The sequence below is a fragment of the Mustela nigripes genome, chromosome 8 (assembly GCF_022355385.1).
Source record: "Mustela nigripes isolate SB6536 chromosome 8, MUSNIG.SB6536, whole genome shotgun sequence".
In the NCBI taxonomy this organism is placed as follows: domain Eukaryota; kingdom Metazoa; phylum Chordata; class Mammalia; order Carnivora; family Mustelidae; genus Mustela; species Mustela nigripes.
Window position 1 is genome coordinate 13,548,833 of NC_081564.1, and position 24,053 is coordinate 13,572,885.

At 49.8% G+C, this 24,053-nt stretch overlaps 1 protein-coding gene across 5 annotated transcripts in view; it reads right to left on the reverse strand.

Moving 5' to 3' along the window:
* The window catches only part of KSR2 (kinase suppressor of ras 2), a 403,625-nt gene that overhangs the window by 48,183 nt on the left and 331,389 nt on the right, over window positions 1-24,053 (reverse strand). For all 5 annotated transcript variants that reach the window (XM_059408527.1, XM_059408526.1, XM_059408528.1 and 2 more), the window contains 4 exons: window positions 18,820-18,861; window positions 18,068-18,134; window positions 14,293-14,341; window positions 12,031-12,398 (listed from right to left, as the gene is read on the reverse strand). In XM_059408527.1, coding sequence (XP_059264510.1) covers window positions 12,031-12,398; window positions 14,293-14,341; window positions 18,068-18,134; window positions 18,820-18,861 — 526 coding nt within the window. The remainder of the gene's footprint in view (window positions 1-12,030; window positions 12,399-14,292; window positions 14,342-18,067; window positions 18,135-18,819; window positions 18,862-24,053) is intronic.

A 24,053-nucleotide genomic window follows, 5' to 3' on the forward strand; every position in this document is an offset into this window, starting at 1 on the left:
CTGTGAAGCTACCCCCGTGCTCCTGAATTTGTTTAACCACCGGCTGACAGCAAAGCTGAGGAAACCGTCCCTCTGGTTTCTGGAACACATGTTAAGGACCTGATGTTGCCCACACTCGCCTTCAAAACATGGGCGCGCAGCTGGCTATTTTTAACTCGGGTAAATAGTGAACGCTGTTGAAAATGCCTTTGTTTCCAAGGGACCGCCAGCCTGCTGTCGCTCTCCCCTCAGGGAGTCGGCCCAAGGATCTTTCAAAACCAAGGGCGTGAAAACCCGTGTTTGTTCCCGCTGATGTCTGATGAGGAGCCACACTGTCCACCCCATCCGTGGAGGGGGCAGGGGGCGGGGAAAAGATCTGCTGCCAGCTCCGCTAAGGAAAGGGATTGCCCCATGTTGGTCTTTCTGCTTTGCAAATTAAAGGCTTCGCTCCTCTGGCTATAACTCTGGTGGCTCCCCCGGACTCTGCAAGCAGAGTCCAGATTCCTAAGCTTGGCCCACAAGGTCCTTTCAGGCCGTCTCCAGCTCCTTCGCCCTTGCTAGGACCCGTATGAATCCCACCCTCCAACCATGGACTCTTCTGCCTCCTTCCCGGCCCCTCCCACCTCCAGCCCTCTGCATTACAGATCTGGCTGTTAAGAATGCCAATACTCCGGGGCACCTGGGTGGCTCAGTGGGTTAAGCATCTGCCTTTGGCTCGGGTCTTGATCCTGGGGTCCTGGGATGGGGCCCCAGGTCAGGCTCTCTGCTCAGCGGGGAGCCTGCTTCTCCCTCTGCCCTTCCCCCTGCTTGTGCTCTCTCCCATAAATAAATAAGATCTTCAAATAAAAAGAAGGCCAACACCGTCTTGTCCATCTGGCTAATTCCTTGATTTGGGGAAGGGGCCAGATCTGGGACCCCACAGCTCCCTGGGATCTGACAGCAGAAATCGAGGACGCTGAGAATCATCCCAGTCACCTGTTTGTGAGTTTCAGGGGGCAGAGGCCTGAGGAGGCCAATGCCTTCATTTCCTCATTCCCACCATGATGAGTGTTTGGGGCCAATAGAGCCCCACAACACTGGACTCTTTACTGTCGGGATGGTAATTTACATCACACAGTCGGCATCTCCTTCTTTGAATCCCTGTTAATTCTCCCACATCCTATAGCCACCCCCCCCCACCACCCAGTTTGTACTCTATTTTATATGTCCCACTCATTTCTCAGTGATTCTGAGTAAACAGTACCATTCATTGTCTGCAGCTACACTTGCCTAGAGGAGCGGGCTGTGATAATGCGTGTGAATATATTTTTGGCAATAGTTATTCATTCACTCCACAAGTATTTAAGGGGGACCCTGGGTTTTAGAGGCTGGGGATGCAGAGGTGAGCCAAGTAGCTGAGGTCGTGCTCTCCCCAGGCTTATGTTTTAGGGTGGGGGAAGGGATGTAAGGAAGAGACAAAAAACAAGCAAATTGAGGAACAAGATAGTATCTTATGGTGAGAAGTGCTCTAAGGAAAATAAAACACAGCGAAGTCATACAAGGGAATGGGGGGGAAGGGCGGCAATGGGGTGCCACTTCAGATTGGTTCCAGGATTCCATGCTCTTCTGGGGTCCTCTAGCTCTGTCTGCTTTTTCTCAGTCCCCTGTGCCCAGTGACCCTCCCCCACCAAGACACCCCACGCCAGAGGGACTCCAGGCTCCGTCCTTGGACAGCCTCCTGCTCCTCCCTGGATGACCTCAGCTGCCACAGAAGCCCACAGCTTCAATCACCACTTCTCTGCAGATGACTCACACACGGTTATTTCCAGCCTCAACCTTCCATCTGAGCTGGAGACTGGTATATCCAGCTCCTTTCTCAGCATTGCCTTGTGGACGGCTTGAAGCTCAGAGAGGTACAAGGTATAAGGCACGAGTCCAAGGGGTCAAATCACAGCCATCCCCTCAGATCATTTTATGTCATAATAAACACAGAACACCTGCTACTTGAAGACCCAAGGAGATCTTGGTACCTGGGAGGAAATACACGCCTCCTGTTAACTGCTATCACTATTATCGCCATCATCGTGGTGAGAATAGCATCCTATTACCATAGCAACTGGGAGATACAAGGTATTGAGCATCTCTGGTGATAGGAGGCATTAAGCTATAGTTTGATCTCTAATTCTTATTACTACCTTACAAGAGAGAAAAAGCTCATCCCATTTTACAGATGAGGAAACAGAGGTGCACAAAAGTGAAGGAATTTACGGTAGACCCAAATCCAAAAGACGGGACATTCCTACTTGTATTTGGGGAAAGTAGCAAGTGATAGTATGGGATTGCCAGATCAGCCTATCTTCAATGGAGTTAGAAGATCTAGCCATACATGTGTGTGTGTGTGGGGGGGGGGTATGTGTGTGCATCAAAGGGCTCTTGGCCCTTCACCAAAACCCATGTCATTGTCCTCCTGGGAATACAGCTGGCAATTCCTTAGCCTCCCTCATAGTCAGGGGTGGTCGAAGGACTATTCCAGCCCATGACACAGGGGTGGAATGATGCCCACCACTTTTAAGTATGGCTCACGGAAACATCACATGCAACCTCTATGTACTTTCTTCTTTCCCTAGCTAGAAGCAGAGAACTCGGAGCCCTACAGATGGGCCCAAAAGATGGGCTTGGTCTTATATCCCTCCATACCTGAGGAAGAGCCACCAACCATCCAGAAACACCCATCTTGGACTTTTATGTGAGCAAGAAATGGGACTTCTTTTGTATAAAGCCATCAGATACTTTAAGACTTATTTGTTACAGCAGCTGTTACTGTTACCGTGACAGATACAAACCGGAAGTTTGCGTGTTTATTAGGAACACTGCCTGGAAGGCTACACACGAGAGTATTCACGTGACCGCCCCTGGCTATAGACATTACAGGTGAATTTCATTTCCCTTTTTTCACGGATCCACACTTTCAATAACAAGTTATCACTTGCCTAATAAGACACACAAGTTACTTTTTAAGTGATAACAGATGGCCCGCTTGCTAATTTAGAATCTTTGGGATTCGAGGAACGTGGTGGCCAGGGGCGAAGTCTTCACCCAGGCAAGTCCTCGGCTGGTCATACGATCGTTTACCAACAGGCATAAGCAACGTACATGAGATGATGTTAATAATAATGAAGATAATGAGGCAGTGCATTTATAGCCTTTCCTTCACAAAAGTCCCAGGGTGCTTCACATTCCAGCACAATTAAAGGCAGTCACAGACAAAAAACCTTTTCAGCTGTGCTTTATAAAGGGAAAGCAATTCAGCTTTTTGAACATAAAAGGAAGACGATTCCACTAGATGATGGGGGACGGAATCTTCATGTGTTCAGAACCCCAACCCCCACTTTTGTATGTTATATTTAGGACAATCAAACTGGCCTGAAAGGGGAAAAGAAAAAAACATCAGAAACCCCACAAGTATAGAGTTACTGGAAAAGCAAGTCAAGATCTCATTCGGGCACAGAGTTACTACGGTCTCTAGTTAGCAGAAGGCAGGGTCCTCCGTCTGTCTGTCAAATAGAGCAGCTTGGCACTATTCTGTTTGAAAGCATGAAAAGCAAGGACTGATTTGGAGTTGGAAGTAGTCTATTCAATACCTCCTGATATCTACCAGATTTAGAATGCTGTGCAAACAAGGCCTCGTGGGATTTCATTACTACCTTGTCCCGGGGAGCCGGGTGGGGCTGGATGTAGGGTGTGCACAGCGAGGGGATCCAGCCAGCCTCACACGACTTCACAGCTGCATTTAGACTCTGGGTACCCAGCGACTGGGTGGGACTGAGGACACTTGCCCAATAAGAAATTTTTAAAAATCCTCCTGAAAGCAGTGGGGAAATCCTGTTTTTCCTTCTCCTTCCTGGGGCACCCATGCCAAGCCCCTCTATCACAATGAGTGCCCCTATAGTCCTGTTCCCTCCTACCCCCATCCCTGAGAAAGCCTCCTGAAGTTCGTGGCATTTCCAAATACAGAGGAATCCTACTCAGCATCCCCCACACAGGTGGGGACACTACAGTGACAGTCAGGACACCCCAGAATCTCATTTCCTCTGATTGTGTCCTTCAGGGCTGGGCTACGTTGATGCTGTCACTGCTCTCAACAGAATGAGGTTTTGATACACTGAACCAACTAAATAGCCGAGTCTAAGAGGAGGCAGCAAGCAGCCGGGCCATTAGGAAACTTCCAGAGCGGTGGGAGTTAGCTCCTGTTTAAAATCTCTCACTGGCTTCCCACTGCCATAGAATAAACTCTGCACCTTTATCCATACCTTTGAGACCCTACAGCTCCTCCCTTACCACCCTGCTATCACTCACGTGCTCCATTCTGGTCCTTGAAGGTGCCCACCCCATTCCCACCTCAGGGCCTTTGCACCCGCTGTGCCACTGCCTGGATTGCTCTTTCCCTGCTGCTCCTGCTCATTAGGTCTCAGCTCAAAGGTCACCTCCCCTCAAAGGTCACCTCTTCTCAGCCCCTCCTCCAAGCAGCCCTCCCGTCAGTCTGACCCATCCCCCATACCCTTCACAGCACTTAACACAATGTTTAATTATCTTACTTGTCTGTTCAATTTGTTACTGACCGTCTCTTCTCCTAGAATGGAGGAACCATGGGAACGGTGTTCTCAAAACATAGCACTCAGCCATGGGCCCGGACATGTCTTCAGAAGGCACATCCGTGAACTCACACTAGCGCTGAAGCTAACAGGTGGTTCTCGGGCCCCTGCTGGCCTTCGCTTTGGGACGTTCCGGGCCCTTACTCCTCTAGGACCCAGCTGCTCACCTCCCAGGGCTGCCTGGCAGAATCACTCGGTGAGGGCTCCGGGGTGTGCAGCTCTTGGCAGTGGAAAAGTCTCGCTCGGGGTAAGACGTGAGAACCAGTTTCTTTAGAGCAAGGGCTCTGAGCCTGAGCGCACATGAGAGATTTCCTGCAGAACTTCCTGCAACTCAGAAAGTGGGTCCTCCCCGAGAGCGTCTGATTGGGACGGAGGGGATTCTTGATCTTCTATTTGCCTTTCTTAAAAAGTTCCCAGGTGATGCTAGTTAGGGGTCTGTGGTTTTAAATAATCTGGGGATTCTAGAAAAGACTGGCCGGAAGGGGGGCAGCTTGTGGGCCATGGGAACTTTGTCAATTGCTGATATCAATAATACAAGTCTTTTGCAGGGAAAGAGAAAGTGAGTATGTTTTCTTTTCTTTTCTTTAAGATTTTTATTTCACAGAGAGAGAGAGAGAGAGATCACAAGTAGGCAGAGAGGCAGGCGGGGGGCAGGGGAAGCAGGCTCCCTACTGAGCAGAGAGCCCGATGCGGGGCTCGATCCCAGGACCCTGAGACCATGACCTGAGCCTAAGGCAGAGGCTTAACCCACTGAGCCACCCAGGCGTCCTGAGTGTGTGTTTTGTAAGATAAAGAGCAGGACAGAGAAAGAGGAAGGGAAGTGTGTGATGTGGAGAATATATGAAAGAGAGGTGTGTGTGTGCGCATGTGTGCATACTGGCCCCATAGTAACTTATAGGGTATTTTAGTACATAAACAGAATCAAAGCTACAAAAAATGAAACTGCTTTAATAAGCCAGTGGCTTGCAAACTGTGGTGTACCAAATCCTCTGGAACTTAAAAAAGACAGAGGCTTTGGCACACTGGACTAAGATGGGGCCTGGCTCTTACAGCACTACAGGTACCCAGGTGCATCTGATGAGATCAGGGGTGGTGAGATCCCATGATATATTCCTGCCTACTCCCCCTGACCCCACTGATGCAGCCAGGGCAACGGAGGATGCCACAAGACTAAAATCAGACATACGTTTGCTTAATTCTAGGTTCTGCCAGGTGTTTGTTCTATGACCCAGGCAAGGGCTCCCTTTGCCTTGTCTGACTTCAGTTTTTGCACTTGGAAAATGGGCACAGTCATAAATGGGAGAAGATCACCGTGCCTGGCTTGAAGCCGAGTACTGGCTGAAAGTTCGTGGACCCTGTTGCCGTTTTGGTGTATGGTGGGGTCTCTGCGTTTATGAACATTAAAGAAATGCCCCTGAAGGAGGGAAACGGTTTTAGACATGATGATCAGCTGTGCCTCCTTCAGCTTCAAAAAAAGGCACCCCAGGGTGGTATGTGGTCTCCAAGTGACCCTGGAGCTCACTGTGTCTTCCTTTCCAGAGAGACAGGGCTGGAGCAGCAGCTAATGAGGGCACTGGGACATGGTGATGTGCCTTTCTGGGAAGACTGGAGAAGCGTGTCTCCCTCCTTAGGCTCACCCTTGGTGACGACAAGGGTAGAGCGGCGGCTTCTCTGCTGCTGATGGAGACCCACAGGCAGAACGCTAACCGCGGAGGGCAGCCCTCTGAACACAGCCCTTCCTGGTCCAGCCAAGGGTAATGGGCTGGGCTGGGGGAAAAGGACGCTTGGCGCCTGGTGAAGTCATCGCGTCTGACCATAATGGGAAGTGAGGGCAGATAAACGGCCATTTCCTTGAACTGTGAATGCCTCTGCAGTCATCAAAATACCCTCCTCTGGCCCCCACCCTTTATTTTGGGAGTTTCTCCATTTTTGTCCTTAAAGACACCAGTTCCCACCCCTGCCCATGACCCTCCAAGGGCTGTCTGCTCTCCTGAGCATAAAATCCAGACCTCTTGCCAGCCCTCCGGGCCCTATAGCAGAGGGTCTTGGTGGGGGGGCATCCCAGCTGCCTGAAGAGTCATATGGGGGAGGTTTTGTACAGAACCCGAGGCCTTAAGTCAGAGACTCTCTGCTAGCGGTTCTCGACTGGGGGTAACTTTGGCCCAGGGACATCTGACAATATCTGAAGACATTTTTGGTTCTCACAACTACGGACTCAGTACTATTGGCATCTTATGGGTAGGGAAGAGGATCCTAACTATCCTACAAGACACAGGCCAGACCCTGTAATGAATGACCCGGCCTCCAATATAGTGCGGAGGCTGAGGGGCTGCTGTAGGCATTGGTGCCGACTTCAACCAGGCATGAGTGCCCTTCTCCCCTCCCCCAGTCTGGCTCCTGCCGGCTTCTTTTCTCGCCTTCCATCCTCTCGTCCTCACCGACCATGTTCTGCCACCACAGTCTTCTCTCTGGTTTGAAGCACACCCTGCTCATTCCTACCCCAGGGCCTTTGCATCCACTGTTCCTTCTGCTGAGTGTGCCGTGCGCCATGTCTGCAGAGCTGGCTCCTCATACTCAGGTCTCTGCTGCCGGGATCCTCCCTCCCACCACGCTCACCTAAAATAACTCCAGTCCCCAAGGCCCTCTAGCACTGCTCTGGTTTGGTTCCTTCAACAGGCTGAGACCTACTCAAATGATCTCATTACTACACAGCACTAGTCTGTCTGCCCCACTGGAATGACAGCACTCTGAGAACAGGGTCCATGTCCATCTTGCTCGCCACCCTCCCCTAGCATCCAGCAAAGTCCCTGGTACTCAACGTCTTTACTAAAATCTGATGACTGAATGCGTGACTGGACAAACATTGGGGGAGAATGAGTTTTCAACCTGTTGGAGGATCAAGTGCATTGTTAGAGAGCTGGGCTCCCGTCCTGGCCCTACTTTACTCTCCTGGCCTCAGTTTCCTTATCTATAATATGGCCCAGATGCATTTAGTGGGATCAGGCTCCTCCTAATGAGGCCCTCTTGGAGACATCAACTGTAGCATTTTGCTTTAGTCTTGTCCCCATGGCACCCAGCTAAAGTAGTTGGTCCACGTTCCTGTCACTAGACAAATAATAAATTTCTTCCCACTAAGATCTTAATTATTTTGTCATTTTGTCTGGTCTTTAAAAACAATTTTTTTTTAACTTTCCTGTTTCCATTTGCCTCTGCACCAACTGGACACATCCAGCATCAGCCCTGGGCACACAGTAGGTACTCCCTGGTAATATTCCCCACGGTGTGGCTCCCACATGTTAATCAGATTCGAATGGACTGGGGAGCTTAGTTAGAAAGTCTTAACCTGGGGCGCGTGGGTGGCTCAGTGGGTTAAAGCCTCTGCCTTTAGCTCAGGTCATGATCCCAGGGTCCTGGGATCGAGCCCTGCATCAGACTCTCTGCTCAGCAGGGAACCTGCTTCCTCCTCTCTCTCTGCCTGCCTCTCCGCCTACTTGTGATCTCTGCCTGTCAAATAAATAAATAAAATCTTTAAAAAAAAAAAAAAAGAAAGAAAGTCTTAACCTTCAGAGTGACTCGATTCATTAGGTCCAAGATGATGTGACAGACTGAATACTGGAGCCCGAAGATATCCAGGTTCTAACCCTGGAAACCATGTATTGCAAAAGGGACTTGGCAGAAGCTGAGCGTCTTGAAATGAGAGATGTTTCTGGATGGCTGGGTCCTAGACGCACTCACAAAGATCCTTATATGAGAGAGATCTGACTGCGGAAGCAGGCCATGTGCCCACGGAAGGGAGGGGCGATAATGCTGGCCTTGAGGATGGAGGAAGGGGCCACAAGCCAAAGAATGCAAAGAATGATCTAGAAGCCGGAAAAGACAAGGAAACATTCTGTTCCAGAGCCTCCAGAAAAGAGCAGCCCCCTTGACTTGAGCCCAATGAGAACCACTCTGGATGTCCGGCCTTCAGAACTACAGAACAATAAATGTGTGTCACAGTAAGCCACCAAGTGTGTGCCCATCACCACACCCCTAGGAAACTTGACACTGGGAGCACCCAGCATCTGCACCGGCAGGGCCTTCCTCCCTTTGCTGGCTCTGACGTAGGAGGTCTAGGAAGAGCGTACTTCGGGAAGCATCGCTCCAGGGCCGTTCCAAGCTGCTTTTCAAACCAGAGCATTTTTGTCAGTATCAGAGGGACTCTGCTCCAAGCACCTACTTCTACCTCCTGATTTCGCAGATGGGGACACTGAGGCCCAGGCAACTGCAGGAAGACAGAAGGAGGAGAGATGTTTCCTTTCAGCGCCATCGGCTTTCAAATTCCACTCGGAGTTTTATAAAATGAGCGATTGTGCCGACTGCCAATAGCTTTGCAACAATCTCATAATAACCCAATCGTGAAACGATTTAGCAATCCTGCTGCTAATTGTATTTGTGGATAGAGCAATTGGGTAACTAGTCGGTTATTACTCATTCCCCAAGAGCCATACACATCGCGTTACAGGGAAGCTAATCTTAGAAATACTTGTTAACTCCGATGATAATTACTAAGTAATTGGCGAGAACACGCCATTGTGAATTTAGCTGGAATATGCCAGGTAATTATCTGGTCTTATGTTCCCTGTAAAATAAATCCAGGGTCCAAAGATTGTTCTAGTTGGCTGGCTCTTGTCCAACCATGGGCCTCGGCCAGCCAATTACGCGGATGCAGGTGATTAATCAAATTACTCAAATATCGGGTTTCGAACTGAACATTCGGATAAGAGATCTGATGGTCGACAAGTGGGCGGTGCTGAATGGGAGAAGGGGGTACACAGAGCACCCCCTGAGATACATATATAATGACACAATAATAGGGAATAAATACCACTTCTTTGGGGCTCATCTGGCTTCTTCACACAAAATACCAAAACACTTCAGAGACCAATTACATGTCCCAAAGCTGCAGAGTCTTTATCAGGGTGCCAGGAAAAGGCTGCGCTATTTGTGAAATCTGCAGGCAGTTATGGTGCTTGGGGGTGGGGGTGGGGCAGAGTTTGCACATAATAGAAAGGGGCCACAAACGCAGCTGGCTTATAGGATGAGTGACACATTTCCATAATGACCACTCATTTCTCAAGGGGGGCTGCTGACCGAATCAGTCCACTTCCAATTAGCCCCTGGGAAAGAGGGGAGGGAGGCTTGGGGTACTGGGCTCTACCAATAACCCTAAGGAAGTCAGTGGGCGGGGGGTGGGGGGGCGAGAGGTCCTTAGAAGGGCAAGGCAAAGGACAGGAGATGGTGGGTTTTGTGTTTCTAGTTTGGGGACGTCTAAAAGAGGGGTCAGAGGGCCAGAAGGTAAGGAGCTGACCAGAGAGGAATTTGGGGTGACGGGCTGGTGGGAGCACTAGGCAGAAGACCAGTGTGTGTGTATGTGTGGAGAAGATCACCTTCCCACCAGATGTGTGTACCCCAAATAAAGGGCAATGCATGAGGACGATACATTCTGGATAACAAAGAGAGGAGGAAAGACACTGTGGCAGGTTGTACAAGTGGCCACAAACTGTCCCTCTCCCTGCATCTATGCCCCTGCAAACCCTCCCATGCAGAGGCAGACTCTGTTCCTCCAAGCCTTGAATCTGGCTTGACCACGTGACTCGGTTTGGCCAATGACCATCGGTCAATGTAACAAGGACAGAGGTGTGAAAGGCACTTGCCCATCAGCACTCGACCTCTTGCTGCCCTGGGAACCCTGAGACCACCCTGGGAATGAGCCCAGGCTAGGCTGTTGGGGAGTAAGAGACTGTGGGAAGGTACGCAAGAGTGACCAGCCCCCAGTCTGATCTGCCAGATGGCCACAGATATGTCCAAGAACCCAGCTATGGAGCCTGGCTCAGTGCAGACCTATCCACAGGATAGAGGAAAACTCTGAAGGGTGGGGGGTTGTTTGTTACTCAGCACAAGCATACTGATACACTCGCCTCGTGAGAACAGCTAAGCCTCCGAATATGATCTAAGCTGGGAATGTCAGGGCTCCTTCTGTACTGTTCAGGGTGGAGAACCACCATTTTTACCCTGGTTTAGGGAGGATTGAAAGGCCAGCTCTCGATCTCCAATCCTTCCAAAACACTTACCATGGGTTACATGGATTCAATCCATCATCTGCACAGTCAGGGCTGACAGACAATAACACACCTTCGTCGGGCCACTGAGATCTTATAAATGGGCTCAAGGATGCTTTGTGTCACAAGGGACCAGACCAAAGACACACCAGCTCTTCCCTGAGCTCACAGCTCCTGCCAAGTCGAGAGACTTGTGCATTTGGGATCTCATTGCTTGAGCTGGGAATGGGAAGGAGAGAGCGGACTCTCGGCATCCCAGGCCGCGCCAGGAATGGCACTGCTGTGGTCAGTCCTAAAGTAACAGCAAAGCAACAGCCAGAGTTTAAAAACACACCAAAGGATTGTTTCACAATTTTCAACTTTCAACTGAAGTGATTTTATTTTTTCTCAACACCCCATGTCCCTGGGCGAGATTAGAAAGCAAGTTCAGGAAAGTTGTTATCACCCAACATTTTCTTAATGTCAGATTTTCTCACTACCCTTCCTGTGCAGCTAGAGATCAGGGATCCTGGATATTTAAAATAGCAATCCTGAAGACGTGCAAACGTAATATGCTGCTTTCATGAAAGTCAGAATAACAGTCATCACGATCTTAGCCCACAGTTGGCAAAACTAGGGTCTGGGGGCCAAATCCAGCACATCGCCTGCTTTTATAAATAAAGTTTGATTGGCACCCAGCCAATTTGATCCAAGTGAACAGAGTTGAGCAGTTGTTACAGAAACTCTGTGGCCGGGGCACGTGGGTGGCTCAGTGGGTTAAGCCTCTGCCTTCGGCTCAGGTCATGATCCCAGGGTCCTGGGATCAAGCCCCACATCGGGCTCTCTGCTCAGCGGGGAGTCTGCTTCCCCCTACTCTCTGCCTACTTGTGATCTCTCTCTCTGTCAAATAAATAGAAAATCTTAAAAAAAAAAAAAAATAAAAGGAAACTCTGTGGCCCATGATACCACATTCACTACTGGGCCCTTTACAGAAGAAGTGTGCCAACCCCTGATTGGATCCAATCAGTTCAATTTTCATATGGAGACTGTGAGTCTCAGCGCTGTTGTTCCACAAATACTAGGAGCACAGGGGGCTCCGAACCAACTTTCCTAGTTTCCCACTCGGTGCTCTCCCCGTGGCACTGGTCTGCCCAAAGAGCTCTAGAATCAAAAGTATTTTCTAGAATCTCAAACCGTAAAAACCACACAATCGTGAACGGCAGAACTGGAGACACTCCCTTCGCGAGAACCATGCCTTAACCAGAAGCCCCCGCTTCTCAACCCTGCCAGAGGCAGGACTCTGGGACTGGGTTCGAGGGTGGGGGGCCCCGGGCAGGACTGACCTGGTGATGATGGCCAGGTGGGGCGGGCTCATACAGGCGCCCATGAAGAGTACCACATTCTCGTGCCGCGTCTGCCTGTAGGCCATCACCTCCCGCTTGAAGGCCTTTAACTGCTCCTCGTTATCCCTCTCGATGTCGATCAGCCGGATGGCCACCTCCCCGTGCCAGCGGCCGTGGTACACCTGCCCGAAGCGGCCCTTGCCGATGAGCTCGCCGATCTCCAGCTGCTCAAAAGGGATGTCCCACTCCTGCAGGAAGATGCTGGTCTGGCTGGCCTTGCGCGGGAAGCTCCGGGCTGAGAGCAGGGACAGGTTCATCTCCTCGAAGTCGTCCTCTGACTCCTCAGCCTCATCGTGGCCTTCTTCATTCTGGGGTCAGAAAAGGGAGAGTGGTCAGAGCGGCACCTGCCACTGCTCCGCCTTCCTACGAGTTCCCCCTGGGTCCGGACACATCCCTACGTGCATTTTTTGGGGGTGGGGGACATGTATCTATTCGCCCCAGGTTGCTTCTGTCTAGAATCATAGAAGAAAGAGCTGAAAGGGAGATCGTGATAGTCCAATGCTCTCTTGCCAAGGGGGAAACTGAGGCTCCTTCCCCCTTGCCAAGGGGGAAACTGAGGAGAAATGATGGGGGACCACCCATGCTGGTTTGCTGGAGGCTGCTGGTTTAGGCAATGGAAGCCTCCTGGGGGAGAGGGTGCCTGACTGGCTTAGTCGGTAGAGCATAGGACCCTTGGTCTCAGGGTTGTAAGTTTGAGCCCCACATTGGGTGTAGAAATGACTTAAAAATGAAAATACCCTTGGGAATCCCTTTAGGCCCAGCAAACGGGGGTGCTTGGTCATCCCGGGAGGTTGCTTGACATCACATGGCCAGGCAGAGCTGGGGCTGAAGAACAGGTGTCTCGATTCCTAATCTCCAATGCCCTCCTATTCCGTCATGATATTTCGACCTGCCTGCTCATGCGTGTGTAAGACAGACAACAGGCTGAACTGTGGATGCATCAGGGGTCTGTCTGCACAGAATACCTCAGCAGGGAGTGCCTTTTGCTTCCCCCAGGGGATTTGGAACTGATGAGTCTGAAAAGGGAGAGGTCAGAGCTCCTCTACACAGGGCAGACCCCTGGGCTTCCTCAGCCGCTGTGAGGACAGGGCATAGAAGGGAGGCTCTTAGGAGGGCTTACTTAAATTGGACAAAATGAGCTGGAATCTGGTCTCTGTGTGACTTTGAGTGAACTGCTTGACCTCTCTGAGACTTCCTTCTCTCATCATAAAGTAAAGCTAATAAAACCTGGCCTCCACCCCCGAGATGGTGTGAGGTTTTCAAGGGATGAGAGCCCTTGGACATGCCTGACCATTTGCATCCAACAGCCGCTGGCTTCCAGAGAAAATGCAGATTCCTGGGCCCTACTCAGAGCTACAGAATCAGAGAAGAGAAGGCCGGGGCCAGAATGCTGCATTTTTGTCCCCGCAGGAATGCTTAGGTGTGACCATCGAATCATTAGACACTGAAGGTCCGGGGACCTGACTTCCCAGCGTGGTGCCGGGACTGTCCTGGCCCTTGGGTTCTTTTACCGTATGAGTGAGGAAGCAGCAGGAGCCCCAGCCGGTGGGGATTCCCAGAGGCTTGGGGCCTGACGAGGCAGCCTGAGGTCCTCCTGCCCCCAAACCTGAGCAAGCTGCCCCTTGTGGCACACTTGGGAGAAATGACACACTTTCCATTGGTTGGCTTCGCCCAGGATCATTTTTCAACTAGCCCAGTAATTGCAGAAAGGACATAATTTTCTCTGGGCTCTGCTCCGTTCGCTTTAGACACAGCGACAGTGCTGCATAGTCCATGGTTCTAACTCAGGACACTTCATTCGTTCCTCCAGTAGTTTCGGCAAATGGAAAAAAGCCCCAGAACATTCTCGAAAGCTCGCGCCAAGCTCCTTGTCCCTGGGGACCCTGCCTCCCCTGGTGTATTCTTTGGAAGGCAGTGGGGCACAACCTCCTCATATTCACCTGGCCCTAAGCTGACTTTTCAACTAAGAATGCAAATCTCTTGGCAACTTCTGCAAGACTAGCTTTTCCATGATGCACACCATATAATAGCCCATTAGTCTCAGTGCCGGGAGGGGCCCCCCGCCACTTGTCCGGAGTTAGAACATCCATCAAACAGGGTCCCCCGGCCCCGACCCACCCCAAGCCCTCTGCATCATCCATCGACCCTGCCAAGGGCTGGGCAGCCCCAGGAAAAAGGTGCTTCTCGCTCTCCGAATCTCACCTCTGAAGTTGGCTCCACTTCAATTTGAAGTAATGGATTTCCTTCCAAGCTTTAAAGAAAGGAAAAGAAATGTGACCCTCAGGTGAAAAGGAGGTCGGTGTCTTGTTTACCCATGTATGAAGTCTTATAGTGAGAAGCCCTCCCCATCAAGGCTTAATCTCAACATTCACTTCAACACTTGGGTCCAAAATGATCCATAACCTCGCCATGAAAAAGCAATGACAAGGACACTGTCTTAAATAGATTTTCGGGACTGCTCAGGGCCTCATTTTTCTTTATGGCTTCGGTTTCCACTGATCTGGAAGCTTCCTTATACACTGGCCGAAATGCCACGGGTGGAAGAGTTCTCAGAGCCCCGGGTGTTTGCTAGGAAAGGATTAACGAGATTGCTCAAGTTCACTTGGGTTGGGAATCTTACGGGAGAACCTTAGGGTTTGGGATTACAGGCACTGCCCGCTTTCCGCAAGCTGGCCTCAAGCCACTTCTCTTTTATGAAAGGCTGACGCTGATATCTACCAAAAGAAATTCAAAGAGGGTTTTTGCTTTCATGGAAAAGGGTAAAAAGTGAACATCGCATACAGCTTGGTTTTGCACTGAGCCATTACAGGGCGTCGTGCACCCGAGCAGTGTGAGGGCTGCCTCCAAGCTCCTTCCCCGGGACGTACCCTGGGCATCTCAGCATCCGGCCACCAGAGATGTGACCTGTGTCTACGAGCATCTGGGCTTCATCTCCGTGTACTTTGCGAATCCCTTAGCAAGATGTGTCCTAAAGTATCAAAAAGCCTAAGAGAAGTAATTTTGGGGGTTGGGGGACACCCCCAATTTTTCCATAGAGATGAATGATAATTGCTTCTTTGCGTGACACTCTTTTGGCTCATGAAAGGTTTCCCAGGCACGCTCTACTTTCGGATAGCGGGGAAAACCTGCGTGTGCCAGGACAGGGGCGAGGCCGTCCAAGGGATATGGAGTTGGAACTGGAACCGGCTCCTGACTTTGAGAAATATTTCATTACTACCAAAGGGAACGAAAGCAAGCACGGAGACATTGTGCAGAAAGGCTAAGCGTGACAAGGGCCCAGAGTTAGGTATGAATCGAGTAAATGGAGTACTGTGGAAATGCCCTGGAGAGATTACTGGACGTCTGTTGAAAATCCTCAATGTTTGAGTTAGCTGGATGTCGCCAATTACATAGAATCAGGATGCGTGGAATGGGAACGAGAGAAACCGTATTGGACTGGAAGACACAGGTGTGTGTGTGTGTGTGTGTGTGTGTGCACATGTGCACATGCGTGTGTGCACACACGTATGAGTCCACACGCGAGGGTGATGCAGTTATGAGGTCCTGTGCTGCAGCTGGGCTAAGCTTGGGCTCCTGGTGCGGGGGGGTGCTGGGGGCCACAGGGTGCTTGCGTGTGTGTGTGTGAAGTACGTGTCGGGTATCACGTGGGTGCGATGGGATGTGCTCTGTGTAGGGGTGGTTCCGGGCGCATGGGAGTGGTGGTGCCTCCTGGGGATGTCGTGGGCACATTGTATGTTGACAACGTAGCTGGGTATGTACTGGGGTGTGAAGGCTTTGTTGGAGCACATGGTATGTGATGGGCATGGGAGGTGTTTCTGGGGATGTTTTCAGAGGAGAGGGTGTGTGTGTGCGTGTGTGTGCGTGTGTGCGCGTGTGTGCGTGTTCTGGGATGTGTTTTCAGAGGAGAGGGTGTGTGTGCATGTGTGTGTGTGCATGTGCGTGTGTACATGTGCATGTGTGCATGTGTGTGGGTGTGTAGGGCTGCAGAGAGACAGTGACTGGGCTGCTGAAGGCCCAGAAAAGCTGAAACCAGGGGCAGGAAAAAAATCACAATGAACACCTTGCCCCCTTTCTATTTCCCCTGGGGACGCTTAGCAGATCCCCCTACCCACCCCTCATTTGAGGGGCCACTGCTCTCCTGACCCTGAGACCCCTCTGACCCAAGACCCTCCTGACCCAAAAAGTTGCTGACCCTGCAGACAGAGCCAGTCCACTTGCTGGAGGAGCTCCAGGTTAGAGGGAGCCTGAGGGGCTGGAAGAATGAAAAGAAGGGGAAAGAAGGGAGGGTCACAAAGTGCTGTTTGCTTTCCTGTTAATGAGTTATTTGCAGTCCCGGGAAGGCCGAATGAAAGCACCTGGTGACAGCTGAAATGCCCCGAACTTAACGCCTTGAGGAGAGCTGGGTGGAACAATGCGCTGGATTCCCTCTCCCACCCAACAACAAAGCAGGCAGCCCTCCTCTGCTGGCATCCAGGCGTGATTACGGCAGCCCGGCAATTAAATTATTTCCTTCCGTGAAGAGTTAGTGCCCATCGCTCCATGCCCGTTAAAGCAGATCACAGGCAGCCACTGAATTTCACGGGCACTCCCTGCCTGCCAGTTAATAACCTGGGGTTCGTCTTACACAAATTGTGGAACTCGTGTATGCGCAGCAGAGAAATGATCCGGAGCTGGATGTCAGCACAATATTCCCAGCAAACTGCCGCTCCTTCGATTTCACAGATGTGCTACTTGGGTCTTTAACAAAGTCCGTAACCGGGTCAGAAAGGATAGAGTAGTTAGAGCAGCAGCAGCACAACCAAGGAAGAAGAAAATGTCAAATCGAACCACCAAGGAGCCAGTCAAATCGAAATCAGGTCCCCTAGCACGCCCTCCACTTCGGCCACAACCAAAGAAGTGAAGTCAAGGGAGGGGGTTTGGGCTGTTGGGCTACACCAACAACAGACCACCTGGAAAGAGTCTGTGTCCCAAGGACGCCTGGAGATGCCACATGCAAAGGCGTTCGTTGCGGTGTTGTTTACGACAGTGATTTATGCGAAGATCGGAGATGGGGCAAGAGCGAAACAATGAAGGACATTTTCCACATCAATAATGATATTTTACAGCCCTTAAAAACAATGCCTATAAAGAGTCTAGAAAAATACGGAAAATGCGATGCTATAGCTTTACGGGATGACAAAGCCGGCTGGAAACAGCAGAGACCATGAATCACGAGTATGTAAAATATGAATAGAAAGAACACACGTCAAAGTTCTAAGAGTGCTATGATTATGAGGGATGATTTTTCTTTTCTTTTTTTATAGACAAGTCCATGTTTTCCAAAATTAGCTTAGATTATTCTGATAACGGTATAAAACCAGAGGTCAGCAAACTTGGTCCATAAAGGGCCAGATGGTAAATATTTTGGACTTTGCAGACCCTACAGCCTCAGTAGCCATGAAAGCCATATAGACAGTATGTCATAAACAAATGGGCGTGGCTGTGTACCAATACATCTGTATTTATAAAAACAGGCGGCAAATTGGATTTGTCCCATAGACTGTAGTTTGCTGATCCCTAATCTAACCCTGAGTTGTGCTTTTTTATGCTTGCACAATTTGTGCAAGACGAACCCCAATTATACTTTTTAGAGGTGGGCAACAATGATATACAACAACTGTCCTTTCGTTAGCTCTAGCTATTTCCGAAAATTATCTTTCTGATCACAGAAGTGTCTGGGGATCCTAAGGAAATGGTCCAGCCCCTGGAAATCACCCTTGACAAGCAGGGCCAGGACACGAAGCAGAGCGGGCTTGTCCGCTGGGTCCAGGCCGAGAGAAGCTGTCACACTCTCCCTCTCTTTACCTGAGTCATTCCCTACGCCTCTCTCTCCCGCAGTCTCCCACTCCGTCAATTCCAGGAAGAGGAAGCAAGAAGACAGAGACCCTGAGCAGACTGAAGACCCAGCACCGGAGAAGGAGGTCTCTCTTCTACTTACATTGGATTCGAGGTCACTGGATGCAGGATGACCTGGGGCGCCCGGGTCGGCGTCTCTGGCACCACATCTGAGAAGCCGACAGGAGACAGTCAGAATCCCAGCACGGAATCCACAACCTCCCCCAAGGACCTGATTCCTGGCAGATGGGGCAGCTAGTAACTTCTCACCGGACTGTGGACCATTTCCTTAGGATCCCCAGACACTTCTGTGATCAGGGGCTGGCCAATCCCTTCTTTCCCTTCCTCGATCACTTGAACTTGTCCCGCTCACACGCACCAGTATTCCAAGATGGCACCCTGGACAAAAGGTCCCACTGACGACATGAGAGCCCCGAGCTTCTGACCGGAAGCCCCCAGCTGGTCAACTCCGAACCCCCCCACCACCACTCCTGAGTTCCACGTGGTGAGGCCACACGGTTTCGCATCTCCTGGTGCCCAACACAGCCCCTCCGAGCACCTACTACCACGTGGCTCTGGACCCCTCCTCACCCTGGCCTGTCCTTCTACTGCAGGCCACTTCTCGGGCTGTTCTCTTGTGCCTCAGGTTCTCCTTGGTACCACGGTGCCCTTGGGACCACCCAGCCTCTCCTCTCCCACCTCCATGGCTTGCCATGATCCTGGGGGCTGGTGTTTCCACTCCTGCCCTCTTTGAGCTCGACCCCCCCCCCCCAACAACTCTTGCCTTCATCCATTCCAGCAACGCATGCCCCTCTGAGGGCCTGCTTGGGGGGGCCTGTGAGCCCTTGGACTCACCTGGGAAGATGAACTGCTGCTTGTATTTGTAGTAGTGGGATGCTTGCAAAGGAAGGAAAATACCAAAGTCAGTGCTGTCCCTGGGCTGTGCCTTCAAATTACAAATCGGGCTCCCACAGCCACGGTGTGGGTTCTCTGCCCATCCTTGAGTGTTACCAGATTCCTGCAGACACCCTAAATTATAAGGGACTGAGGGCATGTATAGAAGAACCCGAGCGCTATACATCCAAACCAACCTCCCCCTGCAGCTCCCTAAAAACAGAGCGTCTCACCTCAGAGAATCACCAGGGCACAAACCCATTTTTGTTAACCACATAGGGTCACACATACACAAAGTCTTTGTCAAGCCATAATATAAAATATCATTTTTTTCCCTTAGCCAGAGTGATTAGAGAGGCTTTAAAAAAATACTTTACGATACAATGAGCTACGTCTCACACCTGTTAGGATGTCTACTCTCCAAAAGATAAGAGAGAGGTGCTGGCGAGGGTATGGAGAGAGGGAAGAGTGTGGGGCACCGTTGGTGGGAATGCAAACTGGTGCAGCCATTGTGGAGAATGGTCTGGAAGGTCCTCAAACAATTAAAAATAGAACTACTGCAGGATCCAGCAAGCCCATGTCTCAGAATATGTCTGAGGGAAATAAAATCTCTATTCTGGAGAGATATCTGCCCTCCCATGTTCATTGTGGGGTTATTTATAGGATCTAAGACATGGGAGCAACCCAGATGTCCCCTGATGGATGAATGGATAAAGCAAATAGTGTGTGTGTACACACACACACACACACACACACACACACACACACGTGTGTCACACCCCCGTATATTTACATATGTACACACAATGGAGTACTATTCAGCCATAAAAAAGAAGGAAATCCCGCCATTTGCAATCACATGGATGGACCTCGAGGGCACTGTGCTAAGTGAAATAAGTCAGACAGAGAAAGATAAATACTGTATTATTACTACTTAATATGTAGAATTTGACAAAACCATATTTATAGAAACAGAACCAGCTGGGTTAGGGGATTGGCTGAAGGTGGTCAAAAGGGTACAAACTTCAAGGGATAAGACAAGTAAGTCCTGGGGATATAACGTGCATCACAGGGACTATAGTTGACAATACTGCTTCATATATTTGGAAGTGGCTGAGAGCATAGATCTTGCAAGTTCTCAACACGAAGAGAAAAATTTGTAGTTGTGTGTTGGAGATGGAGGGTAAAAAGACTGGTGACCATTTTGCAACCTCCTACATGTATCAAATCATTATGCTGTGCGCCTTCAACTTATACAATGTTATATGTCAAGTATATTTCAATAAAATTGGAAAAGTATGCATTTCCCGTGTTTTCCAAATTTTCTGCATTGAGCATTGTGTGAGCATTCCTGCTGCTGTGGTAACAAATTAGCACACGCTTGGTGGCTTAAAACAACATGTTTACCTTCTTATAATTCTCAAGGTATGAGAAGTGTGGAATGAGTCCTAAGGGGCTAAAATCAATGTGTTGGCAGGGCTGGTTCTTTCTGGAAGCTCCAGAGGAAAATCAGTCCCTTGCCTTTTCCAGCTGTTAGAGCCCGCATTTCTTGGCCCAGAAGCCATCACTTCAGTCTCTGCTCTGGTCCTGACATCACTTCCTACCGACTCTGACCTTCTCATCTCCCTCTTATACGTCCCCCTGTGGTTCCATCTGGATAATCCCACCTTAATTTAACTCAACTCAGGATCCTTAACTTCATCACATCTGCAAAGACAAGTCACATAAAAGTATCACAGTCACAGATTCTGGGATTAGAGCATAACCATCTTTGGGGTACCATTATTCTGCCCACCATGAGCACGAGTTGATCTCTATATTTAGGGATAAAAGAACTTTCCTCAACTTTGCTGCTGACTCACCTACAATTCATTTCACTTCCGGTTCATTCACCAGAGACCAGCTGTTCCGGATATCCCCAGGATTTCTGATGTTACCAGTTACTCCAGTGGGATGGATGGAGGGGCTAGAGCAGGGGGGGCAAGGGTGTCACGGGCATTGGGGAAGTCACACAGAGTTTCAGCTCCCCAGGCAGAGGAAGTGAGCAGGAATGGGGTCAGACAGCAGTCTGAACGGGTGAATACGCTTCCAGAAATAATTTCATTACGTCCGGGACAACATATGACGTGCACGTTGACTCACCAGGAACTCGCGGAGTGGATCAGAGGCTGGGGCAGGGGGTTTGCCAACCATGGCCCATGTCTGGACCATCACCTGTTTTTGTTCATAAAGTTCTACTGGAACACAGTCTCGCATTCATTCATTTATATGCTGTCTCTCGCTGTTGTCACGCTACAATGTCATAGTTGAATATTTGCAACAGTGTGGCCCATAAAGTCTAAAATATTCCTGTTGGGCTCATTATAGAAAAAAGTTGGCTGACTTCAAGTTCAAAGCAAAGATGAGCTGGACAGCAAGACTAGGAGGCTGATCCTAAAGGGTCGAATCCTGGCTCTTCCTTTGGCTGTTCGTAAAAGCTTGAGCAACTCTCTCCTGAGCCTCAGTTTTCATGTGTGTAAAATGGGGATAATAACAGTCTTTCCCTCCCAGGGCTGAGATCATCGTTACATGAGATCAGAGTGCACAGTAGTGCTGAGTAAGCATCAGCTGCAGGGGTTAAGCCAATATCTTTCTAAGCTCTCTTAATAAACAGACAAGAATGATTTATAATTAAGAGAAAATCTGTTTCAGAGAGCAAAGTCATTAGCTGCCCCTGAGGTTGGAACTGATTTATAAACTCCCCCAGGACAGAGAGCAAGTGTTGGCATCTCAGGATCCCAAAGGCCCTTGCACCAATGGGCGCACGACTCATGTTTGTGGAATTAATCAACTCTCTTCTAGCACAGCGATCCCCAAATATCACAGATAGCTGGAATCCAAACGGATGCATTTTCTAATTCTGGAAAATGAGGTGCCCGGGGAAGGGAAGCAACTCATTCGAAGTCACACAGCAGAGCTTTAAAAGAGAACCAACCTCCGTGATTTCAAGGACCTTCTTCTGTTAGATAGCTTGGTTGGTTTTTGTTTTGTTTTGTTTGTTTTGTTTTCCTTTTCGTTGCACCCTGTCAACAAGGGGCTAAAATTAAAAAGGAAAAACTACCCGGAGTTCTCAAGAGGCTTAGCTGATCTCTTCTCTCCTCAACTGGGAGGGGGAGTCAGTGTCTGCAGAAAAGGCTAGCTGGCAGTGCCATTCGTTCACAGAGCAGCAGCTGGGGGAGGGAGAGGAGACGCTGCTCTGAAAAGGGACAGGTGTCAGGCAGAGGGACGCCGGCAAATGCCTCCAAGCGCATCGCCAGCCCGGTCCTCGCCCCTCTGTGTGCCGGAGAACAGCTTGTTCCTGATGACCGAAAAGGAGACAGTGGCCAGAGAGGACTCAAGGCGTGGCCATGGGTCTTTTCCTTGCCGACAACAGGCACCAGACAGGAGCGATTCCAACGGGAAGCTGATGAACCCAAGTGGTCTGTTCAGGAAAGCTGAGCGACTCCCAGTCTTGGAACGGAAGAGGACTCGGGGGAACTGGGAAGCTTCAGGCGGCCTGAAGCCAGAGACGTAAGCAGACCACTTTGAAGTCGCCTCTACTCTGAAGCCCTCCTGCCTACCCTCCTTCCCTAAGGCCTCCCCCAAAAGCAGCCTGAATGGTTTTCGAGAAGGATCTACAAGGAAGAAGGCAGGATAAGTCATCTCCTGCCTACACCTTTTAAATAAAATTCAGATTTAAATAAAACCCAGATTCCTGCCATGCCTTGGAAGGCCCGGCCCGACTCTTCCCTGCAGCCCGGAGGCTCATCTGGTGCCGTTTTCCCTTTACTCGTGGCACTCAGTCACTGGGACATGTTTTCAGCTCTTTCCTGGGGCAGGGCCTTTGCACATGCACCCTCCCTCTACCCCGTCAACTCTCCCCCATCTTCGGAACTCAGCCCCCTCTGACTCTTCAACCTAAATTTGTCCTCCTCCAGGCTGGGAATAGGCAAGCAGGTGGATTCTCTCCTAGCTCCCCCAGGAGAAACCAGCCCTGTGGACACCTTGATGTTTAGCCCTGTGAAAGCGACTTTGGACTCGTGACCTTCATCACTATAAAATAATATGTTTGGGCCGTTTTAAGCCACTAAGCTTGTGGAGATTTATCACAGCAGCCACTGGAAATTCATAAAGGGCTCGGCTGGTGTGTGTACAGCTTCATACCTAGTGCCTTGTATAGTACTGGTACGGAGTAGATGCTCAGTAAATATGTGTCATGGAAACAGATGGGTGAATGCAGTGTGAGGGGAAGGGGGCGGTTCTGGACAGGAGTTAACAACCATGAGCCACTGGCCAGGTCAAATATGGCCTAGGATTTGGAAGCGAGTGGTGGGAGAACAAGGAATTCAATCCCAAATTCTACCAAGTCTGTGCCTAATGCACTTGGTTTTCCAACTAAAAACTCTTTCAGAAGTCATGAGGTTAACAAGTGAGCCAAATGCCTATTTACCCCATGGACCCTTTTAGAAAAGAACGTTCTAGATCAGTCAATGCTGGTTATGCCAAGCATTACCTGGAACAGTCTTTAGAAAACTCAACAGCTGGGGAACCATGGTCAAAGCAGCTTTCCCATCAGCAAAGGCTCACAGTTGAGAGTGTGACAGTGACTAGGGTCTTATATGAACAGGACAGGCACTCGTCATCCTGAGGGAATTTTGCTAAAACCTCCTAAGTCAAGGGAGAAGATCTGGCTGCTCATCTGGAAGGCCCTATTTTGCTCACCATTTCCATATTGCATTTTATTATTACCATCCGGTTATAAAACCGGCGCACTGCTCCTTGGTATCTACACATTGTAGCGATGCATAAAATAAAACTCCTCTTCCTAGAAACAGCTGCCAAGTGAAGTTCTTGCAGACTTTTTTTGTGCATATACAAATACACAAGTATATATACACACACATATAAACATACGTATACACCTGTATGTAATTATTTTAGAATGCGAAGGATGTTATTACACCAACTGCTTTGCGAATCACTTATTTTCCCACTGAAATGATATTGTGGATCTTGTTCATGTCAGGATATCTACAAGGAGCCCCTCCATTCTTTTTAAGGGCGGCTGAATATTTGGTTATGCAGGAATATGAAAGCATATCAACCATTTCCCCTCTGGATTGTAATCAACGATTCCCTTCTTGGGTTGAGTCCAGATTTCCCACGACCACAATGGA